General features: G+C 43.8%; 1 protein-coding gene across 1 annotated transcript in view; it reads left to right on the forward strand.

Annotated features, from left to right (window-relative positions):
- Nucleotides 1-2,250: 2,250 nt before the first annotated feature.
- The window catches only part of VEGFC (vascular endothelial growth factor C), a 110,444-nt gene continuing 91,905 nt past the window's right edge, over nt 2,251-20,789 (forward strand). Inside the window, exon 1 of the mRNA XM_047091166.1 lies at nt 2,251-2,412. Within this exon, the coding sequence (XP_046947122.1) occupies nt 2,251-2,412 (162 nt within the window). The remainder of the gene's footprint in view (nt 2,413-20,789) is intronic.

Raw genomic sequence — 20,789 nt, forward strand, 5'->3', positions numbered from 1 at the left:
CTGGCGCGGGGCTGGAACTCACAAACCGTGAGATCATGACCTGAGCCAAAGTCGGATGCTTAACCGACTGAGCCACCGAAGCACCCTTGTTTATGTATTTTTGAGAAACAGAGACAAAGTGTGAGTGGGGAAGCGTCAGAGAAAGAGAGGGAAACACAGCATCCGAAGCAGGCTCCAGGCTCTGAGCTGTCAGCACAGAGCCCGATGTGGGGCTCGAACCCATAAACCGTGAGATCATGACCTGAGCCGAAGTCGGACACTCAACCGACTGAGCCACCCAGGTGCCCCGAATTTAGTCGATTTTAAGTGTAGTGTGAGTCAGTAGTCATTTGGCTGCCAGCAAATGAACTCCACCGGGGGCTGGATCAATAAATGTATAACGTCTGGACAGAGAAGACTCTGTACGTGCTTCCGGGAACACTTTAAGTACTGAGTCATGTTCTGAGCAGCATACTATATGAAGAACATGGAGAATGAGATTAAGGTTGATGAGGGAACTTGGAACTGTCATCTTCGCAAAAAGGATATTTTGCTGGGAGGAAAGCTAGCATAGGGAAAACATGACAGATGTTTTCAAAATATTCGAAGAACTCACATGTGGAAGTTAGATTAGATTTATTGTGTAAAGTCCAGAAGTCGAAAGCAATGGCTAGATGGAAGGAAATGCTTTTCGACAGTGTTGGTTTTGCAAACGCACAGAGGACTCCCTGTCCCTGGAGCTATTTGAGCCTTCAAGTATGCAGTGGGTGAGGGCGGTTTCCGAACTTGCAGAGAACTGAATCAGATAACAGCGCGTCCTCCGTCTAAGATTTTAGGATCAGTGTACTGAAAAGTAGCTCGGGCTTCTCCTGTTCTGAACACTGTTGAAACCCAGTAGCTTGGTCATCAGCAACCCGTCCGCTCTGCCCCAGGAGGAAGACACCAGGGCAATCAGCGCCACAACGTGATTTTCCCAATGGGGACACGCAGTGACTTCTCCGCAGAGGTCACTTCCTACAATAGGATCAACACACGCGGCCCTTTATCGCTCCCTTTCCCATTTAAACCCAACTTCCCTGCAGAAACTGACGCCTCGTGACTTCGCTCTCCGCGAAGACTGTGGCCCTCCATCCCCACCCGCCCCAAGTTTGGGATTCCAAGGGAATCATTAGCATTCACCCCCGTAGCCCGTCCTGCACTCTGAGCTCTTGCTGCACATTAAAGTTGCCCAGAGGAGGGGAGCGAGGGGGCGGCGGCGGGCTCCGAGGTCCCGGCGGGGTCTCCGCCATTGTGACGACTCTCTCTCGGACCTTCTGGAGCCCCCCGGGGGCACTTTGCAAACCTGGAGCGGGGGGGGGGGGGCGCGGAGGGCGAGGCGTGCCGGTGGGCTAGGGGCAGGAGCCCGGGAGCCGCCCGCCGAGGACAAAGGGTCGGCCTGCCTTCCCCACCACGCCGACTCGGTCGCGCTCCCCCTCCGCCCCGCGCGGCCCGCCGGCCCCGGCTGGACTCGCCCCACGGGCCGCGCTCCCGGGAGGGGGGCGGGGGAGGGGACGCGCGGGGCGCCGGGGCGGAGGCGCGGGGCCGCGGGGAGCGCGCGGAGCGCTTCCGAGGGAAAGTGAGAGGGGAGGGCGGCCGGGCTCGGCACGCTCCCTCCCTCGGCCGCTTTCTCTCACATAAGCGCAGGCAGAGGGCGCGTCAGCCATGCCCTGCCCCTGCGCCCGCCGCAGCCGCCGCCGCTCGCCCCGCGCTCCGGAGCCGCCCGCGCCGCCGAGCTCCCCCGGCCTGGCCGCGCGGCGCCCCGCCGCCCTCCTCCCGGCCGCCGCTCGCTGCACCGGGGGAAGGGGAGGGGAGGGAGGAGGGGGCCGCGGGCTCGGGGGGGTGGGGGGGCCGCAGGGGCCGAGCGGCGCCGAGGGGGTCGGCTTTGCCCCCCTCTAGCCAGAAAGCGAAAACAGAAAGGCGGACCGAGGCGCCGTCCCCCACCCCCCCCCCTCGCCCTCGCCCTCGCCTCACCTCGCCGGCTCCGAATGCGGGGAGCTCGGACGTCCGGTTTCCTGTGAGGCTTCTACCTGACCCCGCGCCCCTCCCCGGCCCCGGCCAGCACCGCGACGCGAGGCGTCGGGAGCGCCCAGCCGCGGACCGCTGCCGCCGCCTCCGGCCGCCCTCGGGGGGTCGCCGGCGGCTCCGCGCGCAGGGAGCGCAGCGTCGCGGGGGCGCCACGCGCCCACCCCGCCCCCACCGCGGCCGGGCCGCCGCGCTCCGGGTCCTTCCACCATGCACTTGCTGGGCTTCTGGTCCCTGGCGTGTTCCCTGCTCGCCGCTGCGCTGCTGCGGGGTCCGCGCGACGCGCCCGCCGCCGCCGCCGCCGCCGCCGCCGCCGCCTTCGAGTCGGGACTCGGCTTCTCCGACGCGGAGCCCGACGCGGACGAGGCCCAGGTAGGTGCGGGGCCGGGCCGGCGGTGGGGGGCGACCGCGGGGCGCTGCGGACCCAGAAGCCGCGCCGACCGTGTGTTGCTGCTTCACCTTCGGAACGTTGCCTCCAAAGTTATACCGAGCAGACTGCACGCTTCCTGGGAGAAAAGTTTTGTTTTTGTTTTTGTTTTTGCATAAAGTTGTTACTAAGGAAAGCCAGAAAGCCTGGTAGACGCAGCCGCTGAGGTGGGGTGGGGGTGGTGGTAGAGATCGCGGAACCTGCTGGGGAGCAGTCGTCCCCCGCGGGTGCGCCCAGCGGGCTGGAACCCTCCCCGGGAGCGCGGCTCCTCCGGGTCCGCACTGCTCTTTTCCCTCCGGAGCAGATTAGTGGGAGTCCCCTCGGCTCCTGGGGCCCGGACGACCGGTCAACCGAGGTTCATTTTCCCGGAGTGTTCCCCCTAGGCGGAGCACCAGGCGATTTTAGGATAATGTGGAAGGGATTTAGTCACCGGGGCTTGAGGGCTCAAGACTTCAGAGTCACTTGGAGAAGTTGGCCAAACTTGAGCTGCAACAGGATCTCCCGTAGATCACGATCAGGCATGACTTTTCAACTTCAACCTCTGCGTTGCTGAAATCTGGTCCTGAAAGTCCTGAACAGTAAGGTGGATTGTTGTTTTGTTGGGTTTATGAAATAGCGGTTTAACCCTTTGCCGGAAAATGTTGCCAAGACACTTTGGAGACATTCTGATTTTCAAAAAGGAGTGACCGTAGGTGTGCCCGCTTCTCAACTTGCTTTTCCAAAATGTGCGCCTAAAAAACGTTCAGATCTGACATTGAGGATGGATAGTATTCGTAACAGAGTTGGGAAGTCCTGAAGAACTTTTTATATTCCACATACTCTGGGACGTCCCCGTTCAAACATGCGCAGTACCCCTGGCTGGGTACAGAATGCGGAGCTTTATTTCAACCGATGGCAAGTGGAGAGGTGCCCATGGTGTGTGACTATCAACTGTGAGTTGACTTGATTGAATGACATGTTGAATGTGCAAAAATTGAATTGCCTTCACAGTTATTTTGCAATACGTTTTAGATTGAGAAGACTAATTTAAAAAAAACTACCTTTAAATTTTAAATTTCGGGGTGGGGGGGAATTGAAAAAAAAAACGGAATTTGTCATTCAGTATAGAAGTCAAGGAAAACAACTTGCGAATAAAAAAACTGTTAAATTGCCGAACAGAGTGTATTCTAGGACTTGTGAAATTCCCACTTAACAGTGGTAGAACTATTATCGTGAGAATGTCTTCCTGTGCTTAAATGCCACAAAAATGTAGCATTAGACCCACTAACACTTCCTGTAATTGGAATGCCTGCAGTTTCATGATATCGACTCACTTTCTGTTTCTGCAAAGTCAAGCCATTAAAAGTATGATCTGGTAAGGCAACACCCGGAGAGGTGGCTGGTGAAAGAGACCACGTAACCTGTTCCAGAGCAGGTTATTGCCTGTGATTACTTTCTTGAGTTTACAGTAAGAAAGTGTGAAGAAGGAGGTAAAATGAGAAGTCTTGCCTGATAAGCCAGAAGCCTGTATGAGAGTCACTCACCGGTGGGTCGGTCGTGAATGAACATGCCCCTGTGTGCGCATGCGTGTGTGTTATATGTGGGCGTCCCGTTGGAGGTTAAACTTGTTGTTAGTCTTCAAATCATCTTCGCTGGTGATGTAATCAACTTTTTCTTTACTGTGAAGAAAATCTTTATGCATTTTTATTTGCTTTTCATAACCATCTTTTATATCCTGTATGGTGCACGTGAGTTGACATTCTGTATGTGATACGGACTCTTTTTCACTTGGTGAAACATCATTTTAGGTCTCTTGAGTTCCACCGACCACAGGGCAGTATATTATGCGTGCACTAAAGTGTTCCTCATTGGTCGAGTAGAGGCTTGACAGGGCGTGTGTCATGAATGCCTTCAGTGAATTGCTGTGTCCCTGCCATGAAACTCCCAGAAGACCTGGTCCAAAGACTCCATGTCTCTCCCTAGTGGCCTAAACAAGTGACTCACAGGGATGGAAACCTTGGAGAGGGAACTGATTGTTAATTTCCTGCGAAATACCTGTATCCCAAGAAGAGATTTCAGAAGGTAAATAAGGAACACTGAGTATACAAAATCTCCAACAAATGCAGGGTTTTGGTTAATTCACATTTAGGAAGTACTTTTGTAATGTTTAAAAAATACAAAATAGCTCACAAACTATAAACCAAGCTTAGCCATCCAGTCCTTCACCCCACCCACAAAAGCACACAAAAATCGGGAGGTAAAATCACAAAGAGAAATGAGATCTCCTTGTCACTTGACTTATATTTGCATTTATTAGGTTCCTCTTTCTAATTATCCGTGGTACATGACTTACTAAAAGATCCCAAAATGTTTCCCTGAAGGATAGGAGTGCAAGCAAGCCAACATCAGAAAAGTGAGGCAAACACAGTTTTGCCTATTATATAATTAAAATTAACTAGGCGTGATGGGAAAAAGAGGAAATATATAGAATTATCATCCAACTAAAAATAAAAAACTGCAAAGCCTAGAAAGAGCAACTAGATTGCTAAATGCAATTATTTGCCAACATGACATTGCACAGAGTTCACTCTGGTTGGATGAAGTTCAGGATTTTGATGTTCAAAGAAAAAACTGTTTATAATAATAAAGGAAGAATTATGCGAAGTATACTTTTATTCCAAAAAGTGTTGGACTGGGAGTATAAATACCTAGATCCTTATATATTTTTAGAATAATGAATTCAAGGAGAGCATGTCTTATGTTGCACATGCCTTTGTTAAAGGTCAAAATCAACAAAAGAAAGCTTAAAGATTTATAATCTTGTATCAATTAAGTGAATAATCTAGAAGATCAGTTATTCTTGAGTGACAAAATACAACTTCTGTTTTACATAACTTTAAGTATCCCTACTTTCTAGTTTAAATGAAAAAAAAAAGATTAGCTTAATATTAACATGAATTGCTTTAATGAGAATTGCTATTTTAAATTAAAATAGTAGAAGCATATATGGTTTATGGTGTCTATCACAAAAAAAAACTTCCTAATATTGGCAACTGGTTTGTAACATGCCAGGTTTTCTGTCGCTATTATTTATAATTCTGCATACTTTTGTACTTGGTTTATTTGCATTTACGGTTTCAAATTAATCAGTGATGATGTTTTTCAAAATACTATCTGTATGTTACTCGCATGAGAATTCCCTAGAAGTCTTTAATTTTTTCCTCTTACCTGAGACCAGCCAAATCTCTCGGTTTGGGTCTAGGAATATACATTTCTGGTGAACATTCTAGATTACTCTCATACACAATGACAGTTTTAGATTCGTTGGTTTTACCATCTTCATTATATAACTGTTGAGTTTGCAAGGTAATGTGTTAGGGATTGAGCATCTTAAAAGACATAAAGCATTTTCCTCTCTTCAAGGAGCTTACAACTCAGGTAGAAAAAAGAAAATCTTAAGCACAAAAATACTGTGAGATACCAGGGGAATGGTACCAAAGCATTGTCTGTGTCCCGAAGTTGGCACAAGACACTCAGGCATGTGGCCTGGTTGGTCCGAGTGCTTTGACGTAAGGCTGGACTTGGGCTAACAACTCGGGTGAGAATTTCTAGCAGATGACTAGACTACATCAAGCACAGGAATCCCTTCGTGTTGTGGCTGGCTTGAGGAGGTGAGAAGGCAAGGGGATTATATAGGGTAACAGCGAAGAATCGTAACTATGAATACGTTTTTAGAGGTGACTGGGGCTACACTGCATATAGCCCAAGCCAGTTGAAGGTGGGTCATGGAGGGTGATTCGTGCACTGAGCTCCCGAAAGACACAGGGAGCAAGAAAAGTATTGGAACCATTTGTGGGATGTTATTAGAGATCACAAAGACTTCTGGGGATGTGGTCTAGTGACCAGCAATACTCTAGAAGGGGAAGTGATGAATAGGGCAGAGTGGAGGCAGTGAGAATAGCAGCCAAAGCTGTCACGGAGGAAGAACCCATAGCTTTGGTGACTGATTTACAAGAAAGATTAGGAAGTGGAAGAAATGGACCTTGGCATCGGTGTTTTTATCATAGGACAATGTTGGTCCTACATGCAGGATTAGGGCGTCGCAGAGAAGAGCAGAGGCTGGTTTTCATGGACCGTTGATGGAGGATGACGGAATTATTCTGTAAATCACTTAAGATTTTACTAGACTTCAAATTCTTTGGAGAAGCAAAATAAGCTTTGCACATTTACATCCTATTAAAGGAAAATAATTGCCTGGGATCAACGGGACTTAAATGGTGTAATATCCGTAAAGTATTTGAGCATTTGACAAGTACTATTACAATCCCAAAAGGAAAATTAACAGTATGCATAGTCTACTGCCCTGCATTCAAAATAAAGAGGCAAATTTTATTCCACTGAATTAGGCCATAAATGCAACTATAATATGTAGTCATGGACTTGCAGCCTTCTCTGGGCTTCATGCCTCAGTACCCATGACATTTCCTGATGTACTGCAAATGTCCATACTTTCTGGCAGCAATCTTTAGAAAGGAGGTTCGGTAGTAAGGAAATACATTTGTGAAAGTGGAAACCCATGAATTCTCTTGTCTTCACTTCACTCTGCATCAGTTTATGGCGGGTGCCTGGAGTTTCACTCCCTGGAGTCCCTTTCTGAGGAGGGCAAAGGAATACATAATGGAAGGATTGGATTGGGTTCTTGCAAGCTTCCTGCCTTATGAGAGATTTCTGACCAAACTCTGAGTGATGCTGGGGATCTATGGTTTGGGGCATAAGAAACTCAATTCATCCTTCATTTTGGTTTCCACTTCTGTGTAGTCTTTCTTCTGAATTGTGAACACCTGATTGGCAGTCATTTGTTCGAGAATCAGTTATCATCAAAATTGCTTCATAGGAAGCAGTTACCGATATCGGTGGCATGGCTTCCAGACCAGTGGGTCTCTATTCTTGTCCTTCTGAGTTGCTCTGAGAAGGTGGAGGGTGGCGGACCGGGGAGGTGTCTTTCTGGCCTTCCAGTTCTAGAGCTCTTGATATGAAGGTCTTGGCCTCCTATCAACATGGAGGAGGAGCTATCAACCAGGAGCTCTGTCTCATAGCTCTTTCTAGGGTGTTTTGGGACACAGGGGTGGTGGGAGAGGAAAGATGGTTTCCTGTGCCCCTGGCATGGCTTTTGTCTTTGGCAGCTATAGTGGTATTCACAGGTTCTAATTGCCCCCTGGGTACCATACATATGTCTGAATATTGCATAGATGTTTACATCATAATTCGCTTTCCTCTACAACATCCTCGGTATCTATCTATCTGTGCCATGCACTGTGCTGAGAGCTTTACAAGTTTGTTTTTCACACATCTTTTAAATTTTTTTTTTAATGTTTATTTTTGAGACAGAGAGAGACAGAGCATGAACAGGGGAGGGTCAGAGAGAGGGAGACACAGAATCTGAAACAGGCTCCAGGCTCTGAGCTGTCAGCACAGAGCCCGATGTGGGGCTTGAACTCACGGACCGCAAGATCATGACCTGAGCCGAAGTCGGCCGCTTAACCAACTGAGCCACCCAGGCGCCCCTGTTTTTCACTACATCTTTATGGGATGGATGTTATTCTGACTTAGCCAGGAGCAAGGATAGAGCTTTTTTGTTTCATTTCTCGTTTTATTTACTTTTTAATTTTTTTTAACGTTTATTTAGTGTTGAGATGCAGAGAGAGATAGAACATGAGTGGGGAAGGAACAAAGAGAGAGGGAGACACAGACTCTGAAGCAGGCTCCAGGCTCTGAGCTGTCAGCACAGAGCCCAATGCGGGGCTCCAACCCAAGAACCATGAGATCATGACCTGAGCCAAAGTCAGATGCTTACCTGACTGAGCCACCCAGGGACCCGCATTTCTCATTTAAAAAATACTTACACGGCATATGTTTTAGGAAAGTGTGATAAGGGGTTTGGGCCTTCCGGATTTATGAAAGACCCATGATCATATATATATATATTCCTTTCTTGTTGTAGCCGGGTGCAGGAAGGCAGAGAGAAGAGGTACTGTGCCTACCCAGTTACTTTTATTTAAGTCCTGATTCCCTACAATTAGACAAATCTGAAATAAACCTGTACTTTCTTCCAGGCCTTACCATATGGTGCCCCTCTGACCAAAGAGCCATCACAGATGGCCTAATCCATAATAGTCTCGTAAGAATGACTGCGTAACAAGAATCTTCACCAGAATTCCTGACAATAATCACACCGTTTTTCAAAGTTGCACTACTCTGACTTCAGTGAAGGATTATGGTCTTACCTATGCCAAGTGACCTTTCCAGAAATCATTGGATTTGGAGAGAACAAACTGTGGTTGGTGGAAGCATTACAGGCCCTCTGATTTTTGGGCACCCATTGTCTTATCTTTAAAATTTTTTTTTTCAATGTTTATTTATTTTTGGGACAGAGAGAGACAGAGCATGAACGGGGGAGGGGCAGAGAGAGAGGGAGGCACAGAATCGGAAACAGGCTCCAGGCTCTGAGCCATCAGCCCAGAGCCTGACGCGGGGCTCGAACTCACGGACCGCGAGATCGTGACCTGGCTGAAGTCGGACGCATAACCAACTGCGCCACCCAGGCGCCCCCCCATTGTCTTATCTTGTACCAGTTACATTATTTCTGGTAGAGGCGCAGTCAAATACTACCTGGTCCTACGTTTTGTTGCAGAACGCACATTTGTAAGTGCAGATTTGTATAAATTTTGACTTAAGTATCATTGAGTTTTCACATTAGAAATAACAGATGTAGCAGAGAACTTCAAACAAGGGATGATAGTTCAGTTAACTTATAACGTAATTCTACAATTTACATTAAAGGGGCGCCTGGGTGGCTCATTTGGTTAAGCGTCTGACTCTTGGTTTCGGCTCAGGTCATGATCTCACACTTTCATGAGTTTGAGCCCCACATCCGGCTCTGTGCTGACAGTGCAAAGCCTACTTGGGAATCTCTCTCTCTCCTTCTCTCTCTGCCCCTCCCTTGCTCAAGCTGTCTCTCTCTCTCTCTCTCTTTCAAAGTAAATACGTAAACTTTAAAAAAGTGTTTAAAATTTTCAGTAAAAATTATAGATTTGTCTGGGTAATTGTTTCTTCTGAAATTTCCTCATGTATATTCAGGTGGTTCCTATCCTTAGTTGATTTACTCTTTTTCAGAATTTGTAGTTTAACTGTTAGAAGAAGACATTGTCTTTCTTGGCATTCATCGTAAGAGTCAGTCAAATGGATGCCTGGAAATGCCTTTTGCTGGTAGATTCTTACTGTTTTCTGGTACTGATCATGAGCTAGTGTCTTTCAAAGTGTCAGGAGGCTTTCATGAAGTTCTGGAATCCAAAAGCTCATTTTTGTAAATTATTTGGTGCTATGACCCTGATATAACATAAGGCTATGTATAGTATTTATTCTCTGAGTTTGAATATTTCTAAATTTCATTAAAGAAATAGTAAGGTGTTCACTTATGAGATGTGTATACGTATACCTGGGTTTGCTGAAGAATTCTGGGATCTGAAGTTTGTGCAGGCTCCAGGACAAGGGGAAGGGATTGGATTGTTGAGTGGTTCTTTTCCAAAGGCTTCCCCTAGTCCCCTGATCACCCCAGTGACCACCTGGAGGGGATACTGAGGTACTCAGGAAGGAGGCCACGGTGATGCTGCTAACTCCACTTGCCCATTAGTATCAGGTTTATGGATTTCTTACTCCAAATTCTCCTATTTAGATTGACTTCAATTCAGGGGCATTTTAATTAATTCTCACTAGTAGCAGCTTCAGTTCTAGGCAGGAAATTACAATGTGGTGAGTGATCACACAACTTAGAGTGAGTGATTCTTGTCTATAGCAAGCATGTGATCTTGTGTAAGGAACAAGAAGCTTACTCATTAAAAATACCAGAAGTGGGTTACACTGGAAATGCAGACAGTGGAAGAGCTATTGTAAGGAAGTCTCCTGGTTTACCAGAAGTTGTCGAGTGAGCCCTGGAGGCTGCATGGACAAGCATGGGAAGGCTGGGCTGGTATGAGGTCAGCTGTGCCAAGCAAGTCGATGGTGGTTACAGAAACAAAGGAGGGGATTTCACATATTGAAGTGTGAGTGCAAAGTACAAGTCAGTCTAGTCAGCAGGGTGTTTGGGGAGAAGGGAGTAGACTGTCCAGAGCTTTAAGGGAAACAGAGGGGAATCTTGTAGAAGGTATAAAAAACCAAGGAGCAGGACCTAAGTTTGGATCTCGGTTGACACAACAGGAGCCACGGAAGATTCTTGAGTGATAGGCTGAAATTGGTGTCTTAAGGAACTTAATTTGGCATCACTGTGCAGAAGTATCTAAAAGAAGAAGACTAGGGGCGCCTGGGTGGTTCAGTCGGTTGAGCATCCGACTTCGGCTCAGGTCATGATCTTGGGGTTCGTGGGTTCGAGCCCCGCGTCGGGCTCTGTGCTGACAGCTCAGAGCCCGGAGCCTGCTTCAGATTCTGTGTCTCCCTCTCTCTGTGCCCCATCCACGCTCATGCTCTGTCTCTCTCTCCCTCAATAATAAATAAAATATTTAAAAAAAAATTTTTTTTAAAAAAGAAGAAGACTAGAAGGTGGCCACAAGCTTCCCCGAAGCCATTATCAACTGCAGACTTCCTTCCAGTGTCTGTCAACGATTGCTGTTCTCATTCCGTGGGCCACCCATATATGGAATTTGAACTCCACTATATGTTCCTGGTTATTTCTGATGATGATAGTGATGACCACTGCAGACTTATGTAAGCACCCACCCCTGCGCTATCTGGAAACATTTATAAAGTATATTAATAACAGACATTTTCTCTATTATGGCTCACATTCCAAACAGAGCAAGTAGTGTAAACAATGGTCATGCTTAGATACACACACACACACACACACACACTACCCCCCTTGTCCCTTCCTGTCCCCAATCCCCTCCCTTTAATCATTCTTCAAACTGCCAGCCATGGCTTCTGTATTTTTTCTTGCCTAGCTAAATATTTTCAGACAATCCATTGAAAGAGAATGTAAAAAAAATCAGAGTATATGATATTATATTCTCCACAGTTTATATACTGATTTGTAGTTCAGCTGACAAAGAGCAAGAAAGGGAGAGCAAGACAGAGAGAGACTGGTAACTCTGAAGTGTCCTAGCAATTCCTGCCCCCGCCCCCCGCTTTTCTTTTTTAAGATGGCTCTGTGCCCACTGTGGGGCTTGAACTCCCAATCCGAGATCAAGAGTCACATGCTCTACCAACTAAGCCAGCCAGGCGCCCCAGCAATTCCCACTTTCTAAAATCTGCTTTGGGTGCCTGGGTGGCTCAGTCGGTTAAGTGTCTGACTTTGGCTCAGGTCGTGATCTCGTGGTTCATGGGTTCAAGTCTGGCATCGGGCTCTGTGACAACTCAGAGCCTGGAGCCTGCTTTGGATTCTCTCTCTCTCTCTCTCTGCCTCTCCCCTACTCATACTGTCTCTCTCTCTCTCTCTCTCTCTTTCAAAAATAAACATTAAAAAATGTTCTTAACCTGCTTACAAGTATTCCTGCCAACAGTAAGACTAGGGGAGGGGACAGCCATAAGCTATCAAATTCTATAACTTCTTGTTAAATAGATGGGTTTCATCGTCAGAAACACATCATAGACATAAAGGCTGTGGTCCTAGGCATAGGAAGTAACTGTGATACTCTTCCGAGTGATTCTCCAACACCTTCCACCTAGTTTATTACATTTTTATTATAAGCTTACAATTTTCCTGATTTCTAAAATATGGGAAGAGGAGATAATATTGATATTTGATTTTGAGACCACTGAGTCCAGGAATAGGGGACGATGGTCATCGTCTGAAATGCCCTGCACTTAAGTCATTTGGTGAAAAGGATTTTGATACACACAAGAGTTTTACAATGCCATATCATTTCACATGACCTCATCCTGAATACTTTCAAGGCTTAAATACTTTAAAGTTCAAATCTCTGTTAAAGAAACAGACTAATGTTGCCACTTTAGTGTGTAAACCTCTAAAGTCTTTATATTATTACCTGGCATGAGAGAAATAAAAATATACGTTCTAAATTTACAGGGAAACCTTTCCAGAATACCTAAAATATTAAAAGTGGAGTGTCCACGAATAAAACATAAAGAAAATGTCATGCCAGCATGTTACCTGCAAGAGGGAAGCTTGTGTAAATTTGTTTAGGAAAATGTACCAGCCCCGCCTCTCTGGGGCAATCTTCCAGACTGGCAAAGTCTGTCCGGTCTGTGCTGTCATGGAGATGAACCGGGGAGTAGACACTTCACTTTGAGAGTAAGCGTGGTTTACAGGAGGACCCTGGTTTGCTCGCGGTAGCTGAGTTTGTTCGATGGTTCTGTTTGCTGGCCTGCCAGTCAGCAGACACTGAATTTCTTGGTGCAGCCTCTTGGTGCGGAGGGGGGTGAGGAGTGTTGGAGGTGCGTGAGCAAGTAAGGAAGAGGAAATTCAAAATAAGTGAGGTACACAGCTCCTAGCTCCTCAAGAGCTAATGCTGTATTTGTTCTTCATTAACATCTTGAAAGTACACTTCCTTAGGATTCCAGTACAGACGTTAGCGGAAGTATTTTAGGAACTTCTGACCAGATCCCGTATTTCTAAACTGAGAATGTTGTCCTGACTCAGTCCGGACCAAAAGATTAAATGCTAATTAGGCACTCAGCCTCCTTGTAACTGAATAAAGAATTAGATGACATATTAGCTATAGAAATCTGTGCATATCTATGTAGATTAGCCATTCAAGTCTTTATGCAGGTACGGGTATCCCCCTCTTTTAAAGTGAGTTTCATATTTTTATTTCAGGATCAGAACTATGAGTCATGATATAAAATGCAGCTTCATATGTAAGTGCCATTCATTATATTCCCTATTTTCAAATTTAAATTTTGCGAATTTAAATTTTAATGTAATTTTCTTCACAGCAACTTTTATACAATTTTTCTTCCCTGTTAAAAGGGCTGTGGCTTGTATTTTTGGTCAGAAACAAGATTAAAATAGCATTGCATATTTAATATTCCTTTATATGTAGAGGAAATGTTGTGCAATTAATAATACTTTCGCTTCCAACTTGCTGAAGTACTTGAAACAGATGAAAACTTTCTGAGAAGAAAGAGCAGACTTTGACATTGTAGTTGTTTAGGAAGAGTCTTACATATATATGCATGGGGAGCCACACTCCTGGGAACTGGCTGGGAGCAGGGAAACTGACTCCTTATCACCTCCTCAGCCAGCTAGTGGTCAAAGGTTTAATGTCTTTTTTTCTGAAATGGCAAAAATCATTACCTTACTAAAAAAGATGTGTTGGCAAGAGCCCTATAACCTTTCCTCAAGAAAATAGCGCATTTTCTTTTCTTTGTTTACACTTACATGGAGCCTTTTCTTCCAATGCTCACCTCCCACCCCCCCAAAAACAAATGGTGGGTGGGTAAACTTGACAAATTAAATCAGACTGAAATCTGAAAGAAAATAGTCCTGATTCTCTTGTAACCAGAGTGACCACACATCTGCCATGAATCTTAGGACTGAATTCCTATAATCTGTGAAAGGGGTTGTTTTTTCCTTTCACTCAGAGTTCCTTGGAAGTAGCCGGTTAATATCAAATACCAGATGTGATGCTGTTTTAAACCACTGTGGTTTACTTTACTACGGTTAGCATTGCCTCCATGGAATATTTTTGATTCTTTCTTTATGTTTGCATCTGCTGTGTATATTTCGTTACTTTATCCTTCTTAAAGGCCTCTTCCAAGTTTATGTTTTGAAAAATGGAACACTTATGGAGGTTCATGTTTGCTAATGGGTCATGACACTTAAGACTTCCCTAAAACACAAACTAATCCTTTTGTCTCAGAGCCAGATTTACGTTTTGGGATAATAGTGAATCATTGTTTGTTCTCTTTGAATCCTAGGGCTTAAAAAAAAAGAATTGGTGTCCATCCATGCCAAATTAGAATTTTACCAAGGTCAAAATTACTCGTGAGTCATGACCATTACACTTAAAATTGAGTAATTTGAAGCTGCTTTAGATACACAGATTAAGCAGATAATGATGTCATAAATTGTAGCACAAATGACTTTTTTCCTCCTAAACATTGGTAGCCGGGGTGGGGGGCTGCTCTGTTGAGAGCCATTCTGTTTTACTTTAGAGAAACGCACCTTTGTGTCATGGCCACAGGAGCGTAGCATAATGACATTACTGTAACCTAGCATACGGTGACACCCGCCTTCGTGAATGGAAGATGAAAAGATTTAAAACTGGCGTTCCCTCGGGGCGCCTGGGTGGCGCAGTCGGTTAAGCGTCCGACTTCAGCCAGGTCACGATCTCGCGGTCCGTGAGTTCGAGCCCCGAACTCTGGGCTGATAGCTAAGAGCCTGGAGCCTGTTTCGGATTCTGTGTCTCCCTCTCTCTCTGCCCCTCCCCCGTTCATGCTCTGTCTCTCTCTGTCCCAAAAATAAATAAACGTTGAAAAAAAATTTTTTTAAATAAAATTGGCGTTCCCTTTCTGTGTCACGCTTATCTGTCAGGGCAGCCTGCAGTTTCTTCTGGATTCTTAAACCGGGGCCAATGTTAGTGTGACTGCCTCAAGCTTCCTCCAGCAGAAAATACCTGAAATTTTGCCGTCGCGGGTGCCAAGGTTTGCTGTCGTCGTCGTCGTCGTTGTTTTTAAATAAAGGTGTTCTTGACATTGATTTTGACTTCATTGCACCTCTGTAAGGCGTTTGCGGTGTGGTAGGAAGGAGAACAAATATGCCTGATTTGCCTTAAATACCCTCTTAGGACTGACTGTGGGTTTTCTCCTCCCAGGAGTGTTTTAGATAATTATAAATTGGACCTTCTGCCCCCAAATTAAAATGGTAACTTAAACACTAAGATATTCATGTGCTAAAATCGAATCTGTGACATTCAGATGAGCTGTATGGCACACCATATGCACTGTGTGTTGCACGTAAGCGTTCCACACTTGCTTAGCCAATGGGTTATAAACGAGTTGTAACGGCTACGTCTGTGCAATGCCAAGCACTCAGGTGCCATTAGTCTGAACTGTAGGAGTTCCAGTTAAATAGTGAAGTTTAAAACCTTTCCCTTTTTAACGAAATGTCACCAACCTGTCATTAAACAAGGACTTCCATACCTGTGAGGAAGAGTGTCGTTTAGACCTAATGGTACGCGAATCTCTGAAGCTGTGTGATTTCGTGAGCACCCTGGTGCATTGTTTCTACCCGTATATAAGTTCAGTCTTTTCCAGAACAGTTTCTGCCTTTCTAACCCGAAGCCTAAACGATTACCATTTTAGTTAACTAAATTCCGTTTTTTTTTTCTATCTGGGTCCTTTGCTGGACCCCCTGACACGAGTTGGTCTGTCCCAAGGGCAGAAAGAACGTGTTGTAATTCCAGGATCATGGGCTCCCTTGAAGGTTACAAAGACTCCTGATTAGAGAGTAATGCTTCACTCTAAAGCAACGTATCCCTCTTGATAACATGCCCTTGGGTGCTGACAGACATGGGACCATTCTTTCATAAAGCAAAATTACAGACACATAATACTCTTCCCGATAAATTACATAATCTTTCCTTTTCCTATATTCCATCTTTTTACTCTAGTATATTTTGCCATTAACTATCTTTCAACACACTTTAAACAACTTCAGCTCATTACAGAATAACTATGTCTACCACTGCCAAGAGCCATTGTTTATACCGCCTTGTACTTCAGTCTATATATAGCATTCTACAAAGAAGGTCAACAATTTAGTGAGAGTAGAATTTCTTAGAGTACATTTAAATTTGAACTTAATTTCTTTTTGGAAAATTAGGTTCCAGGCTCTGCCATCTTTGCACCTCAACACATCTTCCCACTATTTTGGTGCATAAATGATGCTTTTATATCACAGTTGCTTCCATTTTAATGTAATATTAGCTGGTTGTGGCTTGGAAAACTTAGTACATACACTTCTTCCATGACTACAGAAGTACACATAGTAAGTAGGTCGTATGTACATCTAGGGTGCATTTAACATGAGGAACCAGAATTCCTTCCCAACTTTGGGTGCTTTTTCTTGTGGCAATATATATAAATTTATAATTTTGTCACGCTGGTTTATGCTGTTGCTGCAATGTGAAATCAGAAAATTTTCCAGGATATATCTGGAGTTTATGAGGACAGCAGGAATATTTGAAGACGAAACACTCTCAGGAAGTTGGGAAGGTAAGTTGCTACACATGTAGAATGTAGAACAGACAATGTTTTGGGCGAGACCAGATGTTTTGCAGCAGGGAGTGAGAGCACGGTTAAAGTATATCTGGGTCATATGTAGCTATCAAAACCCGACTTCACTGAGACTGGGAATTAAAGATGAGTATAGTTTAGATTCACCCTTATGAGTCTTCAGTTCAACAAAGTAACTTGCTTGCAGGGCCAGGTGATTTAGTCAGAATTATTTAATTAGGTCGTTCTTACTTGAATCCGCATTTGATCGTAATAGATGTCATAGCGCTAAGTAATTTGGGATTGCTAGCTTAATGATTGTTGAAGAACAAATACTTGTTTTCTTTGTGTTTTTTTTAAGTTTATTTATTTTGAGAGAGAGAGTGCAAATGGGGGAGGGGCAGAGGGAGAGGGATAGAGAGAGAATCCCAGCTCAGTCAGGAATCTTGAGTTCATGACCTGAGCTGAAATCAAGAGTCTGGCGCTCAACCAACTGAATCACCCAGGCGCCCCTTGTTTACTTTGATGTAGGGCACTTTAAGGAACACTTTCCCTCTGGTAGCATTCTTTTCTAGAAGGGGACCGTTCACTTACTCTCTTCGTGTGTGTGTGTGTGTGTGTGTGTGTGTGTGTGTGTGTGGCATTCTCTTCCTTGCTTCCAATTATAATTGTGAACAAATATCAGTAGAAATTCCATGTAACCCAGTATGGATTAGTTATCGAAGCTCACCAGCAAATGTATTTACCCTGAGAATACAGTTGGCCACAACTAGACCATCAGCATGTGAAGTCATATTGTCCCCTGTTGCTCATGCATTTTTTCCCCCTTTTTATGTACTGTTCTGGCTAAAGTTCAGTATTTTGGTGATTATAATTGTGGGCCGAATAAAAATGTATTTCATTTTGAATTGTAAACAGAAAAGACATCAAGTTCTTTGACTTGAAGAATTACTTAGAATTTGAGTATAACTTTGAGCTGAGATTTCTAGGCACATTCTGACTATAAAATGGATACCTTACATATACCAAGAATAAATCATATATCCGTATCTGTTACTTTATAAAATTGATTACTTGGTTCACTAAGTAGTTATTGCCTTCTATGTGTCAGCATTTATGGTATTAAGTAAAATCTGAGGAAAACAATTCTATAAGATTCCAAGATGTAAGCTTTTATGTGCTTAAAAGTTTCATATATAATAGTGACTTTTTTTTATGGAACAGTTTTCATGTACTCGGTTAAAATTTATAAACTTCTTTTCTAGTGTTCTTCGTAGGTGGCACTGGCATAGGATATTCTAGCCAATGAAGTATAAGGCAGAATCTAAGATTTATGGGAAAACTTTCACTTTTCTGATAAAACACTGCTTTTCTTCTTGTTTTCTTCCCTGGAAATAAGAAAAGTCGCTTAAATTTAAAAATACTTCATACTTAACAAAGAACACTTTTAGACTTGTGTGGACTAAAATTTCTTAAATTATTAATGTAAGCATGTGACTGTGGAGTGACTTTCTAAATTTGTACGACATCCTCAATCTGTTGCCCCTAGACTTATAATAATTTGTATCTTTATATCCAACCTTTTTTGCATGACTGATGGATTCTCTTAAGATGATATTTATGTTCATATTTTGTAAATACTTTAAGCCAGCCACATCTGAAATAAATAACAATTGTGTCTATGAAGACATGTACACCTCCTGTCCCTTCTCACCGTTAGAAGTATTAATAGCTTGAGAGTGACTCCGGACCAACTCTAATTGTTTAGAAAATGGCAGCTAGAGAGAAAATTCTCATGGGATTTAGAGAGAGAAAACTGGATGAGAAGTCTCAAATATGAGGAAAAAATGTGCAAACAAGGAAGTATTTTCATATCTTCATTCAGATTAATGAATAATTAAACACCTGGGCTGTCCAAAACTTGTGTTTGATTCCAGACCTTTACAAGCCCGAATGTGTCATCAGAGCATCAAGATGGGAAATTAGAAAGGCATGCTGATTTAAATTTAAAGCAGCTGGAAATACAGGACATGGCATAGAGGCCCATCTTCACATCTGTCAACAAGTGCTTACAGATGCCACATGAATGGCTTTAAGTGCAATTATAAAACCCAATGGAATGTTCAGAGGTGCCTCCAAGAATGTGATTGGCCAACGTACAGGGTGCTCATTCCTAAGAAAAGCTCTGTCCAAGACAAATTTGAAATGTGTACAATCCCTCCTATAGTGATAAACAGTTTCAGCTTAATGTTTGGGGGGGAAATATCAAATAATAAGAGATATATTACGTTAGTTGACTTTTCTTTGTGTTTTAAGTTTATTTATTTATTTTGAGAGAGAGAGACAGAGCACGAGCAGGGGAGGAGCAGAGAAAGAGAGAGAGAATCCCAAGCAGGCTGCACACTGTCAGCACAGAGCCCGATGTGGGGTTCAAACTCACCAACCATGAGATCATGACCTGAGCCAAAACCAAGAGTCAGATGCTTACCCGACTGAGCCACCCAGGCGCCCCTTAGTTTACTTTTTCTAGTAAAAGTTTATTTACAAGCACAACACAGTTCTCTTTCGGTTACATTTTTTTTCCCTCAGCTGAAAGATTTTGGATCTGGAGCTCACAGGCCAGTTGTAGTAATCGGTAATGATTAAGGATTTCATACTTGACTAGCCCTTCTCCCTGAAAATTACGGGCTCCCTCTTGGAGCTGTGGATTTATTAACTTCCACTCCAGGGTGGGTAAGTGTCCTAAATTCACTTCTGCCACGTTATTTGCCATCTAGGGGACTGTTAGGCTATCGGTGGCTCAGCCAGAATCGTACGGTGGACTCCCTATCTATGCTCAAGGCACTTTGACCAGATCTAGTCATTGAAATCTGATCAGTCGTGGTTCTAGTCTGAGGCTAAACCAGTTGATGGCTAGATACTTTTACCTGGCAATCTAGAGAATACCAATCAAGGCATTCATATGCAGGAAGCAACACGAAATAAAGCGTGTGTTCTAATGCCTTTCCCTTAAAACACAATATGGACCATGACGTGTATTTTTACTTACTAAGTTTCTTATTGGGATATTATTTTAATTTCTAGAAGTGGTCATACTTCTCCATTTCTCACTTGTCTGATGTCTAAATTTTCAGTTTTCTATTCTTCCATGTTACATGCGGTAGCCGTTTTATATCTGGAAAGATCATTTTTTTTGCCACAAAAATAAGTGTTCGACACACTCCACACATGTAGACTACTGGAATAACTCAATACAGGGACTGAGTCGCAAGCAAAAGTGATTCTTTGATTTTTTTTTTTTTTTTTTGGTTTCTCAAGTTATTCACTACCTATTACTTTCTGTCACATTTAAAACCTAAAGCTCATAAAGTTAATTTTCACAATGATCACTGAATGTAGTAATTCAAAGTATCGATGAGAATTCGTATTTAACCATTTCTCCTTAATTAAAAATCGTTTGCTTAACTATACCTTAAGTTTTCCTATGCGATACATTATTCAAGAGTTTTAGTCAATTGCATGTTGTAAATCAACTGCATATTGTGGAGGACTGATTTTATTATTTTCTTTTTTCTGAGCAGTGTGCTGGGAACAAGACTATGCCACAAGCAAAGGATACGTGCTTATCATTATTCAGTCTTTCTAAAGAAGTGAGGTTGTCTTAAGTGAATTTTCTGGACTCCTGCAAATTAGCACTTTCAAGTATAATACATCATATTTTTATTGTTGATTGAAGCAGGTTAAACATAACCTCATTTTAATAATTGGGCTATAAAGGGGCGCCTGGGTGGCTCAGTCGGTTGAACGTCCGACTTCGGCTTAGGTCACGATCTCACGGTTCATGGGTTCGAGCCCCGCATCGGGCTCTGTGCTGACAGCTCAGAGCCTGGAGCCTGTTTCAGATTCTGTGTCTCCCTCTCTCTCTGCCCTTCCCCCACTCGCTCTCTGTCTCCCTCTGTCTCAAAAATAAATAAACATTAAAAAAAATTACATTAAAAAATAATTCGGCTATAAAATAAGAATTACTGCTACTTCCCATTTTTCTTCCTACCACTGTTACTTACCACTTCTGTTTGCAGGGTCCTTTGCACCTTTTAAAAATTTGTTTTTACAC

Source organism: Lynx rufus, unplaced genomic scaffold (assembly GCF_022079265.1).
Source record: "Lynx rufus isolate CCGP_SWC_20201006 ecotype Redwood Valley unplaced genomic scaffold, mLynRuf1.p SCAF_3, whole genome shotgun sequence".
Lineage (NCBI taxonomy): Eukaryota > Metazoa > Chordata > Mammalia > Carnivora > Felidae > Lynx > Lynx rufus.